Source organism: Vespula vulgaris, chromosome 1 (genome assembly GCF_905475345.1).
Source record: "Vespula vulgaris chromosome 1, iyVesVulg1.1, whole genome shotgun sequence".
Taxonomy (NCBI): Eukaryota; Metazoa; Arthropoda; class Insecta; order Hymenoptera; family Vespidae; genus Vespula; species Vespula vulgaris.
In genome coordinates, this window is record NC_066586.1 from 6,984,715 (window position 1) to 7,003,548 (window position 18,834).

Below are 18,834 nucleotides of genomic sequence, written 5' to 3' on the forward strand. Positions count from 1 at the left end.
TTAGCTCGATTTATTTTGAAATCTTTTAAAAGTCTATTACGAGTAATTCGATCGTTTATAAATCATTTTTGCGAACTAACTTAATTATTTGCAAAGTTCTTACTAATCTCAAGCGAATTGTAAAAGTCGTGCTTTGCTCCACTCAAGAGAATATGGATTTACCTCTTCTTTATAGAATTAACACTGAGTATTATTCAGAATATATTTCGATTTATTTATACAATCGCAAATACTTCATTTTGAACCCACGGGACAAGTTACTAAATACAAGTTTCGTTTTTAGTACTCGAACTACATTTCCCATCAACTTCCTCGGTCTGTAACAATTATTCACTTATTCTATCTCAAATGATCTTTTATACGATAATATTCCTCCTATACGTACATATGTGTCTGTTAATAGATAATCAGAAATAAGTCGTTACGAATCTACGCTTTACCGATCTGAAGATCAACGGTGATAAACATTGTAAAAACTACAACTACAACATTGTAAAATTCTACAATAGATTGTATTAACAATAGGTCGCGTCCTTTGTCGTAAATAAATTTTAGTAAATCTTTGTCTTTGACGACGTATCTCTCTTCGACGATGGAAAACGATATACAAGGAGAATTCAAGGTTGATTCAATGCAATAGTGAAACCATCTATCGTATTTTCGTATCAGCACCTCAAATCGAGGAGTCGTAATACTGATTTGATATTAATTAAACATGTAGCAAAACGCATTGTCAAAGTAATTATCTAGAAAAAGAACAACGATCATATTAGATTATATTTATTATTATACTTTTTTTATAATCATCGTGTCACGATCGCAATTTTATATTTCGTATCGTCAAAATTATAATTTTATAATAAAATTTTATATTAAAGACCTTAATCCGCAAAAATTAAAATAGTGATTCAATGATATTTAAGTATTAAGAATATTATTGGATAATGATTATACTTATAATTTCTGTTACAATCGATTATTCGAGTGTAGGTAAATAGAAAAGCAGATGAGGATCCATGTCATAGAACTCCTAGTTGTTTAATATGACGAAATATATCCATTATTAATCGCTACCAAATATTTGTCCAATTTTCCGCCTAGAGACTCGACATTTATCTCTATTAGATTAAACTAGTAAATCAAAATGTTTATTTTCTCCATTCTATAAAGATAACTATATGTTTCAACATCAGTTGAAATCGCCAATCGATAGAGAATTTGTAATAAATTTCTACATAAACTTTCATATCACCACAATTAAATTGAAAAAGAAAAAAAATATGATTACGATTTTCTTTAATTAAAACTATAAAATCACGAAGGGGATTGATAAAAATACTAAAGTGTCAGTTTGGTACGAATTCAAAGGAAAAAGAAAAAGAGACATTGTTAAATAGAAAAAGTAGAAAAAAAATTATGCTTCAGGGTAAGATGAGAAGGCAATTTAAAACGGCGTATAAGCAATGAGTTAGAAAACTCGGAAGGGCAGGAGCGTGCACTTGGCGCCGTTTTTTACACTAAGTAAAGCCACAAATGCAACGCGGAATCTGGAAGCAGATTAGGTAGGACGAGTGGCGCTCATTAAAGCAGCAATTAAGCTTTTCCACGCCGAATTTTCGTCGGTACTTTCTCCGCACCAGTCTCCAACCACTTCGTGAGAATTTAGTGCGAAAACGTCGTTAAACGCATGGAAAGTGTTGAGGTGTATGTGTTGGTGTGTATCTGTGCATAAGTATATGTGACTGCGTACTCTCTATAACGTGTATGCATTATTTTTATAACGTAAAGAAACAACTCGCGTAACTCCGACAAGCTCGTAATTGAATTTCCGCGATTCGGTCGACGTGGCAAAATGTGAAAAGTTAAATCGAGCGTGTAAATAAAATTTTTGCTAAACAAGTCTCAGAGAAATTGATAGTGAAATTGTCCTATATGTTGCAACGGGATAAAGCTTTAACAATAAAATAAAAGCGTTCGATACCTTTATCGAGAATCGAAAGCTCTCACGTAAGGTGTTTCGATAGGTTTTGATAGCTTTAGCTAGAGGATTTGGCCGAGATTCGACGAATGTTAGTCGATCTTACGAGAGATCTAGTGTGATCTCGTACGATCGAGTATACATATCGATCGATTTCGAATTCGAAGGCATTTTAACTCGCGATAAAAGTTAAGACCTTAAATCGAGAAAAATCACAATTCTCCGACGAATCGTTCGAGTTTATCGTAGAAATTTCAACGTGAAATGAATATCGTGGCTTAGAGTAGAAGGTGTTAAGTGAAAACGATTACGTTCAGTCTGCTAGCTTAATCGCACGGGGACGTAACAGTATCATAAACGTGGGAAACGCGTAGACAAGGGGGTTTACTTGCAAGCTTTGTCGGAAATGACCGCGTTGGGATTTTCGCGGACCATCTAATTTCTCGTTTGGATGGTCAACTTTTACCATAAGCGGTTAGGGAGCTTAGAACGAGGACAACGGTAACGATGACAACGAGAATGTATCTGTGATATCTATCTATCTGAGTGAGAACAATGAGAAATAAAAAGATAGTTAAAAGTACTCGAACAAAGCTTCAAGTAAAAACGCAAAAGATAACGTGAAGTGTTTGTCATTGGCGAGTATACGAGAAGCTAATTAAATTTTCGTAATAGTATATCAAGCAATTCCATACTCGGGTCCCGTACTACTCGAAAGGAGCTGGAGTCGTCCGTGGTCCGCATCGTAGGTATTTGCTTTACCTACGGCAAAACGTGCTAGTAAAGACAGCGCCTTATTAGGTTAATTCAATTTAAAGTTCGAGAGAGCTGCGTACAGATACGACCAAGTTTCTCTACCCTTTTGCTATGTATATAAGGTAACGGTGCTTGCGGGCCTCGACCATACTCGAACGTTTCTTCTTCTTCTCTTCTTCTCTTTTTCTCTTCTCTCTTTCTCTCTCTCTCTTTCTTTCTCTCTCTCTCTCTCTCTTCTCCTCTTTCTCCTCCTCCTTCACTTACTCCAACTCCTCTCTTCCATTATGTATCGCTCGTGAAGTTTTTAATTTTTATAACGCTTTCCCCTCGCCGCGTACCGTTTATAAACTTCATTCTCGGACGAGCGAACGACTTTACGCGTCGCAAACGGCGATCGCACCGAGCGTACAATATTAACAAAATTTTCCATGGAAACTCGTCCCTCGTGTACGATTTTCGCGAGATCGAAGCGGACGACGAACGGAGAGAGGGAGAGAGAGAGAGAAAAAAAGAGAAAACGAGAGCGAGAGAACGAGAGCGAGAGAACGAGAGAGAAAGAGAGAAAGAGAGAGATTCTTGGACGAAAGGAGGACACGGAAACAGGGATGGTAAAGAAGGAGAGGGCTTTAACCAGCCCTTAAGAAACTTCGGCATCGGCTCGAGCGCGTCTCGAGGCGACCTGAAACTTTTAACGTGCCTCCAACTTCGATCTCCCGGAAGAAAAGTCGGGAAAAGAGAAAAAAAGAGAGAGAGAGAGAGAGAATAAAATAAGAAGAAGAAATGCATTCGCGAGAAAATCCTTTCTGAAATCAGCCGTAGTACTTCTTCGAGCGTACTATACCTACAACATTTGCCTGCTAAACGTTTCAACGCTCGTTCATGTCTTGCTTTTTCTTCTCTTTTTTCTTTTTCTTTCTTTGAGAATATATATTTACTTGAACAATGATTTATTTTTGATATTACATAAAGACCTTTAATTCTCTTCATTCTCATGAAAATTTTACAAGATCGTAATTTTACTATATCGTAATTTTACTTTAAAAAATAAATTAGTAATGAGACGAACTAGCAATGAAAATTTAATCACGTCGGAATCCTAAAAATGAATGTTATCGATTTGAGAGATATATTGAAATTATGGATCAAAATAAAAATCGTTGTAAGTTTCTATATCGCTGGATAGATAGATATATAGTCGAAGTGATTTGAGAGAAGATATCATCGAATGACTGAACGATCTTTGAACTGGAAACGTGAGTTTCCGTTTACTATTGATGCTAACCTCTTTCTCTTTCTCTCTCCCTTTCTCTCCCTTACTCTCTTTCGGAAAAGAGGAATCGAATAAAATTGATCGTGACCACGAAATCGTTCGATAAGATGAAATTGCAATGCCCTACCTCCGATTTCCAAAGTTAACTGTGCAACGGAAACGAACGACGGTGGTTGCGAGTTGTGAAACTCTTGCGACTACCGTGGCTATTCCTACCGTTTCCCTTTGCGTTCCTGTTTTCGACTTCTATATAGGGTGGGACCTCGTATATATACATATAGGGTATATTTTAACGTGTAGAATTCCCAAAGGAAATGTATTCGGAACATAAGAACACACAGTGAGAAATATTCGAGTAAACGTGCGTTGAATTTAATACATTTTCTAGTCGAATAAATCTTATCAAAAAATGATCAGACGTCTTTGAAATACTCTGCCGATGTATCAAAATATTCAGTCGAAATATTTCAATCTTTTTTAAGGGACAAAAGACTATCATACGACTGTTGGACTCTATACTTTCAAATCTAAAATATTACTCTTAAAAATATGTATAAATAAAGAAGTACATCCTGTATATAGCTGACGGCTATCCGTAGGAAGACGTTTAACCTTCCTTTGATCACCGATCCGTTAATAGCTCCTGTTTAACAGTGTGTTCATGCTTCCTACTATTCCCAAAGTTCCAACAAAAATGAAGTAAATATGTGAAACAACGGAGCGTAACGGATCTTCGTTTTTCCTTCTTACTTGCATCAAGAATCAATGACTAAGTAACTTCGAGAGACTCTACAGCGACACACAAACTCTCTAGTTCAGAGATTGCCAAACTTTTTTAGTCGCCGATACTACAGAAAGTTTTGTAAAAATCGTTTAACTCTTTATGTTTTTTGAACTACAGACTCCTTCCTTCTCAAATTTAATGAAATATTAAATGAAATAAAGATTGCTTTGATATTTCAGACTTTAATTAATGAAACGAAACTAACGAATACGATATTACCGAATCATGCATACTTCACTTGATATAAAATTTAGCTGTCTTAATAATTCGATCGCTAGACTGTCACGTAAAAACTCTGAATTTTTTTAGTGGAATTTTGGGATTTTATATAACACGCTTTGGGAATCGCTACACTAGTATTTCTCTCTTTTTTTCTTCTCTCTCTCTCTCTCTCTCTCTCTCTCTCTCTCTTACTCTCTCTCTCTCTTTTCGAGTGGCATAGAAATAACGTTTCCACGTGGAGATCCTTCGATATCAGAGGCTTTAATTACCTTCTCGATAGGTTTCTCTCTCTCCTTTTCTCTCTCTTCCGCTTATGTATTTTGAGATTCGCTTACACGACGCTATATGAAACCTCGAGGGTCGTTTCCTTAGTACTACTTGCCGTCTCACTTTACCCACTTATTTACTCGCCAAGGTTTCCTCTTACGGTCTTCCATATGTAAGTACGTGCATTGATACTTACATACTTACATCTTAATACATATATTCCTATCTATCCAGGATTTTTCGCAATCGTTGATTTATTATTTGTTTTCTTTTATGAGTTAAAAAATGGTATATTGACTGTACTGCGACGTTTTTATATTAAAGAGGACACACTTGTAAACTCCTAGTTAGCGTACGTGTCAACATTTGAAAAATTCTTCTTTGCAAAAAAAGATCGTTTAATTGCATAAATCTTCAAGTATTTAAAAACGCTCGTGCAATTAAAGTGTCCAATTTAAAAATGAAAACGTTTCTTCGCTTGCTATCTGGGGATTTATAAATGTTTCGTAATAGAGTTTACGTTGTCATTAAAAATGTTTTCACGATTTTGAAAACATGCATCTAAATTCGTTTTTGATTTTTTTTGTGGGGAAAATAAAAAAGAAAAGAAAAAATAATACAGAAAAGAGAATAGATCGGTAGACAAATAGAATGATACACGAATTTAAAATACACCTCATATTCCATTTCGCACATAAACGTGTACACATACATAGATATAAATCCTTTTAACGATATCGACGACCCGGTTTTTGACCTGATGTTAAACTTTCTTATTCGTTACTTTCCACGACGTCAAAATGACGAAGTGATCGATAAAGCGACGGTTTTACGGAATATATTATCTCAGAGTTCATGAAAGATAATAGAACACTGGTTAGACGAGATATCGAATGTATACAATGCTCTCACATATAAAAAATAGAAATATAGAATAAATTTAAATGTTGATTTTTAAGAATATAAAAATCGATGGGTGAAAAAGAAAGAAAAAAGAGAAATAAAAGACAGAGAATTCTTCTGAAAAATGATGATGAGTCTTGAGTAAACGAGACGATGACTATACGAGAAGGTACTTTCTCATGTCGATTAATCGGGCGACTCGAAAGAGAGCACCTTTATTTACCGAGCACTTGGTAAGTTCCGTGTGGAAGGAACGATACCACGTACAAACGAGGTTTGTGACCCGGAAAGGAAAGACGAATGTGGAAGTGCCCTCTTCTGAAGTTTACGACGGGCCGAGAAGAGCAAAGACTTTCTAAGTTTGCCTAGATATACCAAAGATCTCTACGAATGACCTTGCTCCAAATTTTCTAACAAAAACCGGAACTAAAGATAGGAGTCGGTACGTTTCTTTATACGACAATAGTTCATAATAGTTGTATTGAAATAAATGGATAGCAAATATTTAAAAAGAAAGATTACAACGAAATAATCCGAGTTTTTTTTTAATAACACTATTCCTATAATTTTTTCAAAGAGCTTTACAATGATCGGAGAAAGAATATTTCGAAAGAAATTTCTGCTTCTTCGTGTGCAAATTGCCAACTCGCGTTCTCATAATGGTAGTTTACGAAAGCGACCATAATCCTGATTATATTCAAGAATTTCCGATAATTTCGTTAACGTTAGAACGATGCAAAGATAATGCTTTTCCAGCGAGCATCGGTGTTATAATAATGAGGGTTATTAAAAATCTCGTGCCACCAACGAATCTGATAAGCTACGCGACGATTTCGCGAGCACGTGCTTATAATAGAGTCAAGAAAAGAAATAATGAAAAAGAAAAGAAAAGAAAAGAAAGGAAAAGAAAAGAACAAAGAGGAAATCATCACATTTGCATAAGCTCTCTTGTTTATTTCGTGAACAACGGAAGAGATAAATTTCTAAATTTCTTTCAGTTCCCTTTTTTTTTTTGTTCATAAATCCTACATATCTCTACTCTTTAAAAACGAAACGAGCCAAAATTTTCAATTCGAATCGCACGCGTTCATTTTCATTTCGATTTCACCAATTATTCAGCACAAATAACCTCGTTGGTCCTGTTGGAAAAAATGAGAACGAGAACAGTGGTCGTAATTGTCATCGAATTTTTTTTTCTATGAACGATCATATTGACTTTTTTATTCGACAAATATCTCTACCTATCTGTATATGTTATTAATTAGTCGCTTAATCATGTAAAAGAATAAATAAATAAACAAAACGATTTTATTCCATAGTATCTATTAAAATAACGCGAAAGAACTCTAGAGACACGAATTATATCAGATTTCTTTTATTTTACAAACGATGTTCTTTCTTTCCTTCGAATTTACTTCGAAAAGGGGAATGACATTGGACGTTCCCTGCTGAACAATCCTTTTATCTAAGATAAAAGAATAGAAGAGAAATTTCTTTCCGCATCTTTCTTTTTCGATAAAAATAATCCGACGTATTTTCTAGTCGATTTTTAAACTAAGAGAAACCATTCCCAGTAAGATGAACGTCGTAGGACAATACGAAGAGATCGTGCGACCCTTTTACCTCCTTTTCAAGCAAGGTAGAATATCGACTTTCCATCGCAAGGATCGTTTTTCAGCAATATTTTTCTCGCCTTTCGCTGTGCCAGACGCTCTCGAACATCCTCGTCATCGTCGCTTCCGAGTTGGCAAACGAAAGTGGACGATGACGTCACTAGGATGCTTTCGAACTCGTGTCGACTACGTGTAGACTAATACATACATACATATATACTCGACTTTCACCGATCGAGCTCTCGCTGCGACTCGAGAATACGTTGGGAATGGGTATATCGAGGTACATGTTCAACATACATACGTATATATGTACATATATGTACATATATGCATATATACATATACATACCTCTGTTAGGTACTTACTGTCGTGGAATTCGCATCGAAGGAAGGAGAAACGAGGAATCGTGAAAGCGATTAAAGAGCTGACTCTGAGAAGCCGTCTGACCCTGACACTGACGAACTTCCTGTTTTTCGAGAGGGTGATGTGAGATCGATTCACAAGTACTTAAATGTTATACCTTTCTTTTCCTAACTCCTTCGGCGCATTCCTTCTATTCGACGAAGAACAATTTCGAGCACGCCACTATCCATTCAATTTTAGTCAGAACGTCTAACTTCTTAGTTCCTGTTTTAATTCAGTTCGTCCTACGTCTTACCTCTCTACTTATTTCTCTCTCTCTCTCTCTCTCTCTCTCTCTCTCCCCCTCTTTTTCTCTTCTTATTTTATCTACCAAAACATTTCCATTTCCAAGTTTTTCATTCAGAATGACGTAACAAGCTCTTGATAATGTATTTACAATGCATACGGAATGATTATGTTAAAGAAAGAGAAAATAATAAAATGGTTGGATATGACAGGGAAATGAAGAGAGATGAAGCAGACGAAGATTTTTCTTTTTTATCGAGTTAGAGATGAAACGCAGTTGGGTTATGTCAGATTGCGTCGATCGTCGATCGTTCCCACCTACGACGACTAGGCGTCATAAGAGAAGCAGGAATGTCCTCGATATCGCGTATCCCAGTGGAAAATCTTCTTTCTCTCATCGTTCCAGTATATATATATATATATATATATATATATATATATATATAGACAGACACATATGTATGTGAGTACGTCTGCACGAGAAATTTTTGCTTTTCTCTCTCCGTCGACGGAGTGCCAGCAAGATCAATATTGTCGGAAGAAAATTGACCACGTCCCATATGGCGCTCTTTTCACAAATCGAGCACGCTCCTTCTTTATAATTAATATCTTGTCTCGTGGTCCATTTCTCTTCTTTGCGAATGTTACGACTATCCATACGATAATGAAAATGAGTGGAAATGAAGCGAGAGTGGCTAGATGAGAAAATCGACAAAGAAAAAAGGTATCATTCTCTTTTCTCTCTCTCTCTCTCTCTCTCTCTCTCTTCATATCGAGATGCATAGCTCTCATATATATGGATCATATGGATCAATTAATACAGATGCATTTTCCGTTTTGAGTATAAGATAGAAGGAAAATTCTGAAGAGAATATCGATCAAAAAGAAACAGAGAAGATGAAATCGCATCGTACTGATCGAACTACGAATCAGATATTGTTTCGTACTTCTGTATTGATACTATCTTTCTTTTTTTTACACAAAAATGTATCATTACTTACTATACTCTCTTGTTGTCTTTTATTAAATAATAAATAAATATACCTTTGCATGAAAAAGGAGATATTTACTTGTATACTCCATCTTCTCTTTTTATCTGTCTCTTTTTCTCTCTCTTTAACGATCCAGTCGAATGATCTTACAAGTAACATCAAAATCTATACGTATTTCGTTCGATGAAACATCAATGTTGAGAGTTCGTCTCGAATTTGTTTTTCGTTACTCAAAGAAACGTATTGAAATCATAGCTATCGAAGCTAGCAACAACTTCAACTATATCATCTCTTTCGTATCGAGGTACACTTTGAATCAATGAATGGCAGACAGAAAGTGTGTTAGGAATAAAAAAAGAAAGGATAAAAAAACAACACTCTCTCTTTCCTAAAAGCCATTCAATGCGCCTGTCGCTATCTTTTTAGCACGCGTGCGTTGAAACGCTTCCCATTGAACGTACCCCATGGAAAACTCGTTCTCGCCTTTCGCGGTTCTCTTTGTATATAGCTTGTGTCACGCTCGGAGAAATATGGAAAACTGACACGTAAAAAAGTCGATAGGAAGAGATAGAAGTAGGGATAGAGAAAGAAAGAAAGAGAGAGAGAGAAATGTAAATCTCATAGGATTCTGGGGACTTCGGATAATGAGAACGCATCACTCGCGCGTCAATTATACACTTGCTTCTCTTGTTGATCCCTCGAGCGGTCACAACATCGACCCAACGAACATACTGATTAATATCGAGTTACTAATTAATATCGAGATTATCGTGCGAAGGATTCGTTGCTCTGATTATCTCTCTCTCTTTCTCTCTCTCTCTCTCTCTCTCTCTCTCTCTCTCTCTCTCTCTCTCGTTCACTTTCTCCCTCTCCCTGCCTTTTTCTGTCTTCTATTTTATCATGAAAAACTAACTAATAAGGAAAATTCAAAAGCTTTTAACGAAAATGAAGTAAAAACTTTCGTTTACTCTCTTTTTCTCTGTTTCTCTCTCTCTCTCTCTCTCTCTCTCTTTCTCTCTCTTTCAATCGCTTAGACTTTTATACGCTTCGAGATTACCGATAACGACTATCGGTCAAACTATTCTCTCTTCTTTTTTAGTTTTTTCTTTTCTGTTTTCTTTATGAAACTCTTAAGCGTTGCCTTCGACGTGAAGAAGCTCCGCTTCGTGAAAGTTGACCTCGAGATAACTTTCTACGAATAGCAAAACCTTATCGACAATCTTTGAGCCATTTATGCTAAGAACGTACGTACGTAAGTACATATTCTGTAAGCAGGTTTATACGTTGCTCCTCTCAGTAGCAATTTACTTTTTTATATTATCTGGACGTCAATTTAAACGACTATTTAAAATAGTTGGAGTCTTATCGAAAATAGAATAAACGAAAAATACTCAAGTATTCAGCAGAGTAGAACGACAACTGGCAAAAATAAATCAAAAATAAAAAAATAATTGATAGAAAGAAAGGTTACATTACTATAAAGAATCAGGAACATTCATTAATTTTCTGCAATATATTTTTATAAATGATTAAATCGTGATTTATATTTCCTAGTTAGGAGAATCTTTCGATGTCGGATGAATCATTTTTTGTTTGCCGACGATTTTATCAAAAATATTGCGAATTTCTCATTCTGTATAATTGGTACAACTTTCTAATCAAATAATCTGGACGTCATGAATTATAATTTGATAACGAATAAATGGTGCAAATACGGTTATACATAACGTCGATCTGTAATTTGTTTGATGTTCCATTAATCAACAATTGAATAAGTGTCACTCATTTTGTAAATTAACGAATCGTTAATTTACTATGTGCAGGTTTTTATACTCTTTCTCTTTCTCTCTTTTTCTCTTTGCATTATTATTTTTCGTTTTTATTACCTTTGAATTGTATAGTTCTATAGAGTTAACATATTGTCGACCAGCTGCCAGCAATTAAGTTGACGGATGACAAAAAAATTAGACGACCAAACGAATCGTCCGTGCATCGCTTGTGCTTTCGTGGTCGTTGTTGATTCGTTGATTTGTAAACATACGATGAAGTACGTACGTCTATATCTCTTCTCTTGAATCTAGTCGACTAGTCAACAGTACGCATACAATCAAAGCTTTTTACTTCGCTTACTTCGATAACCATTGTCGAGGTCATCAACGTTTTTACTCGAGCAGCCTGTAGCAACTTGATTGCTCGAACGAAGGAAACGTCAAGAAATTGTTTACCAGTTATTTCTATCAACCGTTCACGCTTATCTACATTTAAACATGTTTATCGTGACATCTACGTGATCTATTATGGCATAGCTTCTATTAAATAAATATAATTCTAATGTCCGTACGACTAAAATTAAATCAATTACGTAAACACACATATCTATACATATATTTACATTTATTTTTTTATTATCTTCTGATAAAAATATATCGTGAAGATGCATCGATACAAATATTATTTTATTTTAAACTGCAATAATTATTTAAATAATAAATTTTTTATTTTTACGAAGAAGATACATTGAAAAAATGAAAAGAAAAGAGGAAGAAAGAAGAAGAGATAAGAAACGTAAAATTACGGAAAAGCTATTTAGCGAATATGATAAAAAAAGTAAGAAAAGTCTTGACTCTTGGATCGCGATAAAGATAATTCTGGAGATCCCAGTGGTAAATTCTTCTTTTTTTCAAGGGCGCGAGAAAGTTGTTCGCGATACCGCAAAAACGATTCGGAGAGCAGACACAAGTTATTGCACCGACGATATTTTGCTCTACAGCGTTGATGTGTCGAACTTTCGATGCGTTTATCGAAAAAGGGACATAGTATGTGCATACATGTGTAAGTATGTGTATCTGTACGTATGTTTCGATACCACAAACTTCATTACGAGTAGATATCCTTTCAAAAGCAGGAAAACTAAAGCAAGCTATACGAAATTTATATATAAGTTTATATATATATAATATATATATAATATGTATATATATATACACACATATACACACACTATGTTTTTTAAATATATACATGGATTGATTTTCAACGAGACTCACATACATCACCCTCAAGTTTTGTACTATTGATTTTCTTTAAAATCTTCGATATAAATATAACGTCGCAGTTCTCTCGATTTAAATCAAAAATACGTAAATAAGTAAAGTAATTCGAGTCGACGCAATTTAATACGGAATTAGATTTTAACGACAAGTTAATCGCGTTGGCATTAGTCGAGGTTCATATATTCGTATCATCCGTTTTACCACTAACGATAATTAGATTCCTTGATCGGATTGTTCAACGTATAAATCTATTATCAAAGTAAAATCTATGGCAAGAGTAGAATCTGAAACAATAACAACAAACTTTCCAAACATTTTTACTCGATCCTCGATGCTTATACCTACTTATTTACGATCTTTTATCGAATGCAAGATTATTTCTTTAAAATCCGTTAAAATTTCTTCCTTATGAATTGGAGAACAGAAATGCTAAGGAAGTACGATGAGAAAAGAAGAAATAATATCCAACACAACGTTGCGTCGTCGTGCTTCTAACCGGATCTTACGACTTAACTTGACTTAACTAACTCGATTTACCGAACTCGTGGGATATTCAAATATCGATATCATCGCATCTGCTCCGCAGGCAGCGCCAGTCGTGGCGATATAGCATCGCAAATTCAATTTCCACGAATACTCAGTTGCCTCCGTGGAATCAAAATGAGAAGAGGACGGAAGCACTTCGAGATAGGAGTTTCAAAGTCGAGCTATGCTCGTCGTCGTCTAAAGACGACATCGATTTTCCGAACCGAGTGCTTCCAAAGTACGTAAACGACGATGAATCGTGTAGCGTTGCCGAGATGCGATGGGAAACTTCTTATGGAAAATTGAAAAAGGATGAATTAACGCATCGCCGGTTACTTGGTGAAATGCGGTTTCTCGAGCGTAGGGAAAATTATGCGGAAATTATACCTGAAGAAAATGTATTTCGGTGTATACCTATGTATGAGTCGTGAATTGTATAGATACGAATTGTATAGAGCTATAAATGTAAACAACGTGACAATGAAACGCAGTGAATTTACACCGATAGTGAAAATAAATGAATTCATTTATAAGATACCAGAAAGTCATATTTCACTGAAATTATCGAAACAAGCAGTTGTTACGATACACAAAGACAACGATCCATTTCGTACGAACCTTTTCTCGAAGCGAAGAGAGGACTTGGTGAAACACTTGGTTCGTTTCCACGGTTATTGCTATTCGATTAAAAGTATAACGTAGTATACGAACGAAGAACACTCAGAGAACTGGTACCATTTGGGAAAAGTATGTCAATACTGATAACGACATTTACGTAGACGAATCACGTTCGCACGACGAAAGCCGAGGGAGCACTGTTGGTGTTCCGCGGTTAAATATTCAACTATCGAGAATCGTGCGTTCCTATAATAAACATTGGCTGTACCAGTTCGTTCGTAATGTACTCGAACGAATATACCCGACGCGGCAGCGATATGCCACGAATTAGTGCCTCGATGATAAGTTAGATAAGGAATAAAAACATTTGTTTTGTTTTTTCTAACATCCTTAAAACTCGCTTCCGTTTTCTAAAATATATACGACACTTCGAAATAAATAAATAAATATACATGAGAGTTTGAAACTCTTATCGTATCCCTGAACCGGCAGTTCCAAATAAATATGTTTCATTTTATTCCACATCCTATCATTCGATTTAAAGAGAATCCGATACTTGAGAGAGGGATGATAACAACTTTTCGTTAGGCAATGTGCGATATATCTTTCGTAGGAATAACATCCTATGGGAATACCATGGTCAGTCGTATTTCGAGTTTCGGTAGGGCAAACGGAATCGCGAGTACGAGATATACTTCGGCTATCTCCGGTATTCGAACAGGCTGGAAGCTAGAGTAGAAGCTCGTTTCGTATATTCGAAGCTTTCGAGCTTTAGCTTCGGTAGTGAACGCGAACAGGTTACAGATTAGCGAGTTTGAAACACGAACGAATTCGTCATTAACTCCGGTTCGTTTGTTGCTTAAATGATCGTGATAATCGACTTTCATCGCATGGACGATTCGCTTTCTCATCTTCCGAATTATTACTTTCCACTGAGCTTCCTTAAATTTATAAAGCGATTCTTTGTTTCTTTACTTGGAAAAGCAGTGGACCGTCCGTTACACTTTGATAAATCGTAGTACGAGCGTAGGTAGTGTATTAATCTCACGAGTCATATACATATACATACCTGCATATATGTATACGTATATATACATAGATCCGTGCTATCTCTTTCGACTCTCTCTCTCTCTCTCTCTCTCTCTCTCTCTCTCTCTCTCTCTCTCTCTCTCTTTCTCGTGATAAACGTGAACGATCTAAAAACGTTCTACTCACAAATCTTTACAAAAATAAAGAAAAAAATCGAACGGTAATTCTCCGAGCAAATAATTTAACAATATTCGTTGCTCTTGATCTCGATCATTCGCAAACGATCATTGACTTCCGAAGCAACAAGGAAGACATCGGTGGCAGACGAGAATGAATTAGTAATCTCATGCTAATCGTCGTACTTGCCAACAAGAGAGAGAGAGAGAGAGAAAGAGTGAGAGAGAGAGAGAGAGAGAGAGAGGGAGGGAGAGTGAGAAAGAGGATCGCTTTCGATTAACGTTGGAGCTACGAAGGAGGTTGGCGTTACGAAGCAGTATCTATCTATAAGAGAGATGAGTGTAAGCGTTGTAAGCGACGTGACGAGCATACGAGAATACGCTTCTAGAATTTCAGAGGTAACTCGATCTGTTATGTGAATTCTCGAAGGGAAATGTTATTATTATAATATTTACCGATGACCATAATTAGATGTTATTGAAATGAATTGATTTAGAGAAAAAAGGAATATCGAGAATTAATAAAATAATAATAACCATCGTTACATATACCTATATAATTAATTTTAAAGAGAAATATCGTGCTTATTTGGAGATATTGTCGAAATATCGGTAATCGCTCTTTGCCCATAGTATTTGGAGAATGGATAAGTTTGCGTTAGGGCCGAAGATTAAATGGACCGGCGTTCCGTGTTTGGTGCCTCGATCGTTCGTTCAATTCGCGCCGGTACTCTCATGCGTTGTTGCATAATCCACACCAGAGTTATGTAGATCTGGGGCTTATCGCTCCAGGATTTCCATTCTGTCTCATTATTAATTTCCATGCGTTAAGCAGCTGGAACAGGCTTTAGTTCGAAACCGGCACATCGTTGTACAAGCCGTTTCGAAATTCTTGTCACATTTCTACCAAACCCCATTAATTTTGAAAAGTGACTTTTATCGAAGCTGCGATTGATATTAAATCTTCATAAACGTTTTCTTTGAGAAAAATAATACGAGAGAGTAATTAGAATCTTTTGAAAGTTTAAAATGAAATATTTTCCCGTTTTTATCTAAATAACGTCGATAATGAAACGTTTTATTGGATCATTATATTAGCTCGATTCAAATTAGGTATGTTAGGTTTATAACTAATACTGTTCCATTAGATATCGTGTTTTGTTCACTTGTCCGTTTCAACGAAGGCCGGAAGGATATCACTTCTATCTCGAAATACACAAGATATAAAGCAAAAAAATTATCAATGAAATTACTTACATACATTTATCGACGATTATATTTTATCTATTCGCGATTACGAGCTGAAGGTTATCAAGGAACGTAATAAAAGACTTTCTATCTAATAATAGCTATTCAGTAGTCGAAATTTCGCGAAAAACGGGCCAACTCTCTTTATTAATTTTTTTATTTAACCCCACAAAGATTCGTACAACCGAGTTCGCGCCTTATCGACTACAATAGATTGAAGAAATTTTAATTCAACGAATAAAAAGAAAGAATGGACTACGTTCAATGAATGCCGGTCTTAAGTCCGTTTAATAAGTGGAACGAGCCGTTGTAAAAGTTGAACAAAAGTTTTAAACGAGCGTAGCGTATGTTGAATGTAATACAAGTTCGTGTCTCGTGGTAACTCGTAAACAAAGTTATTACGTTTTGACTCTACGCTATCGTAATAACTGCTCACTTTAACTTACGCATCATTTCGATTTTTGCTACAATTTGCAATAATAGAATGTTTACTAAACTGAATACTTTAATATGATGCATGAATATTCCTGCTATAATATAGAAAAAGTGCATAACATCGAAGCAACGTTTTTTTATTTTCGAATAGCCTGACTAATTCTTTTCTGCTATTCCCTTTGACGATATTTCAGGTAAAACGAATACGTGAAAACGTGAAGTAACCTTTACGATTTTAACATTAATGAAACGTATCATGCATCGTTGAAACTTCCACGTCGTTGATAACAGAACTATGAATACTTATCTTCTTTCTTTCTTTTATTTTATTTTATTTTATTTTATTTTACTTTACGAAATATAAGATAGAAAGAAAACTGTAGATAAAAATATGGTCGGAGGTTTTTAGAATACGAATTTTGTAGATGGGATTTAAGATTTACAGGTGAAACACGTCGTAAGTTAGATGAAAAATGACGGAATAATCGAACAACCATAATAAATCGGATAAGTATTCTTATCTCGCAAGCATTGAAAATATTTGGTTTTCTGTGTAATTCAAATATACTATGTCATAGATAGAAATTAAAACGGCAAGTGATCGTACGAAAAGGGTTAGCCAAAATTAATGTCACTTTTATTAAAAAGATTATTGGATAAAGAAAGCATATACATATTTATATTCTAAGTGTATCCGATCAGAGTTTTTCACGTGCAAGATCTTTGGAACGAATTGCAACGGTTCCAATTCGCTTGAAGACAAGCTGCGACGTCGGTGACAAATGACGGAATAGTAGAAGGAAATGAAAAGAGGAAGAACTGGAAGAAGGAAGGATAGCGATGACGTTCTGTGGAAAAGTACGAGGGACAATGCGAGGAGGAGTCGTCGTTGAAAGGATGTGAACAAAGCTGCTCTCACACGAGACATAGAGAAACAGTGAGATAGAAATAGAGATAGAGAGGATGTTTTGACGATAAAAGAAGAGTATATTCTAGAAAAGTAGTTCTATGTTAATAATTATCATCATGGAGAAACGAAGGACGACCTTTTTGATTTCTTACGTAAATGTAGGAACTTATATATAGAGGATAGAAGAGATAGATAAAAAGAGAGAATATTTTCATGATAAAAAGAAAACCATATATTTCAATAATATACTTAGTAATATGTAAATAATTATCATTCATAAAAGAACGAGAGAGGATCTTTTTGATTTTTTACGAATGAGGTCATCTAGGGAGTACTCTCATCGTAGAGAAAGAGAGAGAGACGTAGAAGGAGAAAAGTCTATTGTAATCGGTAAACGCAGTCGGCATTCACTCCGAACGGACACTCTAGAAGAAAGGAAGAGGAAAAGAAGAGTAGAGGTGACGAAGAGGAGGAAGTGAAGGAAGAGAAGATGGAGGAGGTAGAGGAGAGGAGATGGAAAGAAGGTTCGAGGCAGACCTACATATTCTGAGCGTGGCCAATGAGACGGCGCAATGTGGCGAACGAAGCGAGGCACGGCCACGAAGCAGCATGATGCGAAGAGGGACAAGAGAGGGGGGTACAAAGCGAGGGCAGCTCGGCGGCGCGCGACGCTACGTGGCTCCAGTTGCTCGCGAGCATCCGTAAGCGTCGAACATGGCCTTCCGTTTGTCGAAAAGCGCAAGCGCCGTCCTTTCCTCGCGTTTCGCGCTTCTTGCGCTCGCGATTTTTATTTTTTCCAAGTCTCCCGTCAAAGCTGACAATGGTCTCAAGGTCGAAACCATTTATTTACCAGAAGTCTGCGAGGTCCATTCGAAAAAAGGCGACCAGCTGACCATGCATTATACCGGCACGCTTCAAGATGGTACCAAATTCGACTCAAGGTCAGTGGATGAGTCTTTTAACGAGAAAGAGAGAGAGAGAGAGAGAGAGAGAAGGGAAAAAGAAAAAAGAGCGTGTACGTGTGTGTGCGTGTCTCTTTTGCGATAGCTCTCTTTTAACCTTACACCGAGATTAGATTTTTCTCTCTGGAGAGAGTAATATTTAAAAATAGATATCAAATCGATTTAATCGAATGTATACGAATAGAATTTTTCTTCTCGATCGTGGAATGCTGATGATCGTGTATTATCTAGAAACTTGAAATTATTCTAAACTTGCTACTATCCTAGAAGAGAATAAAGAGACTCTTGGTGCGCCGTCTAACCAATGATTTACCGAACGTGATCCTTCCGTTTCGACGTGATTTCACTGCGTTTATCAGAAAGTCTCAGAGTGCATTGCTCCGAATTCGGTGATTCTATAGAATCAAACGAGGGAATATAATTCGCTCGTCGGTTTCGAAT

General features: G+C 36.0%; 1 protein-coding gene across 2 annotated transcripts in view; it reads left to right on the plus strand.

The window, feature by feature from the left end:
• Positions 1-18,097: 18,097 nt before the first annotated feature.
• LOC127062628 (FK506-binding protein 2) overlaps positions 18,098-18,834 on the plus strand; it is a 37,081-nt gene continuing 36,344 nt past the window's right edge. Inside the window, exon 1 of one of the 2 annotated variants that reach the window (XM_050991185.1) lies at positions 18,098-18,372. In XM_050991185.1, the coding sequence (XP_050847142.1) occupies positions 18,146-18,372 (227 nt within the window). In that variant the 5' untranslated portion in view covers positions 18,098-18,145. The remainder of the gene's footprint in view (positions 18,373-18,834) is intronic. The other variant, XM_050991195.1, reaches the window with a different exon arrangement.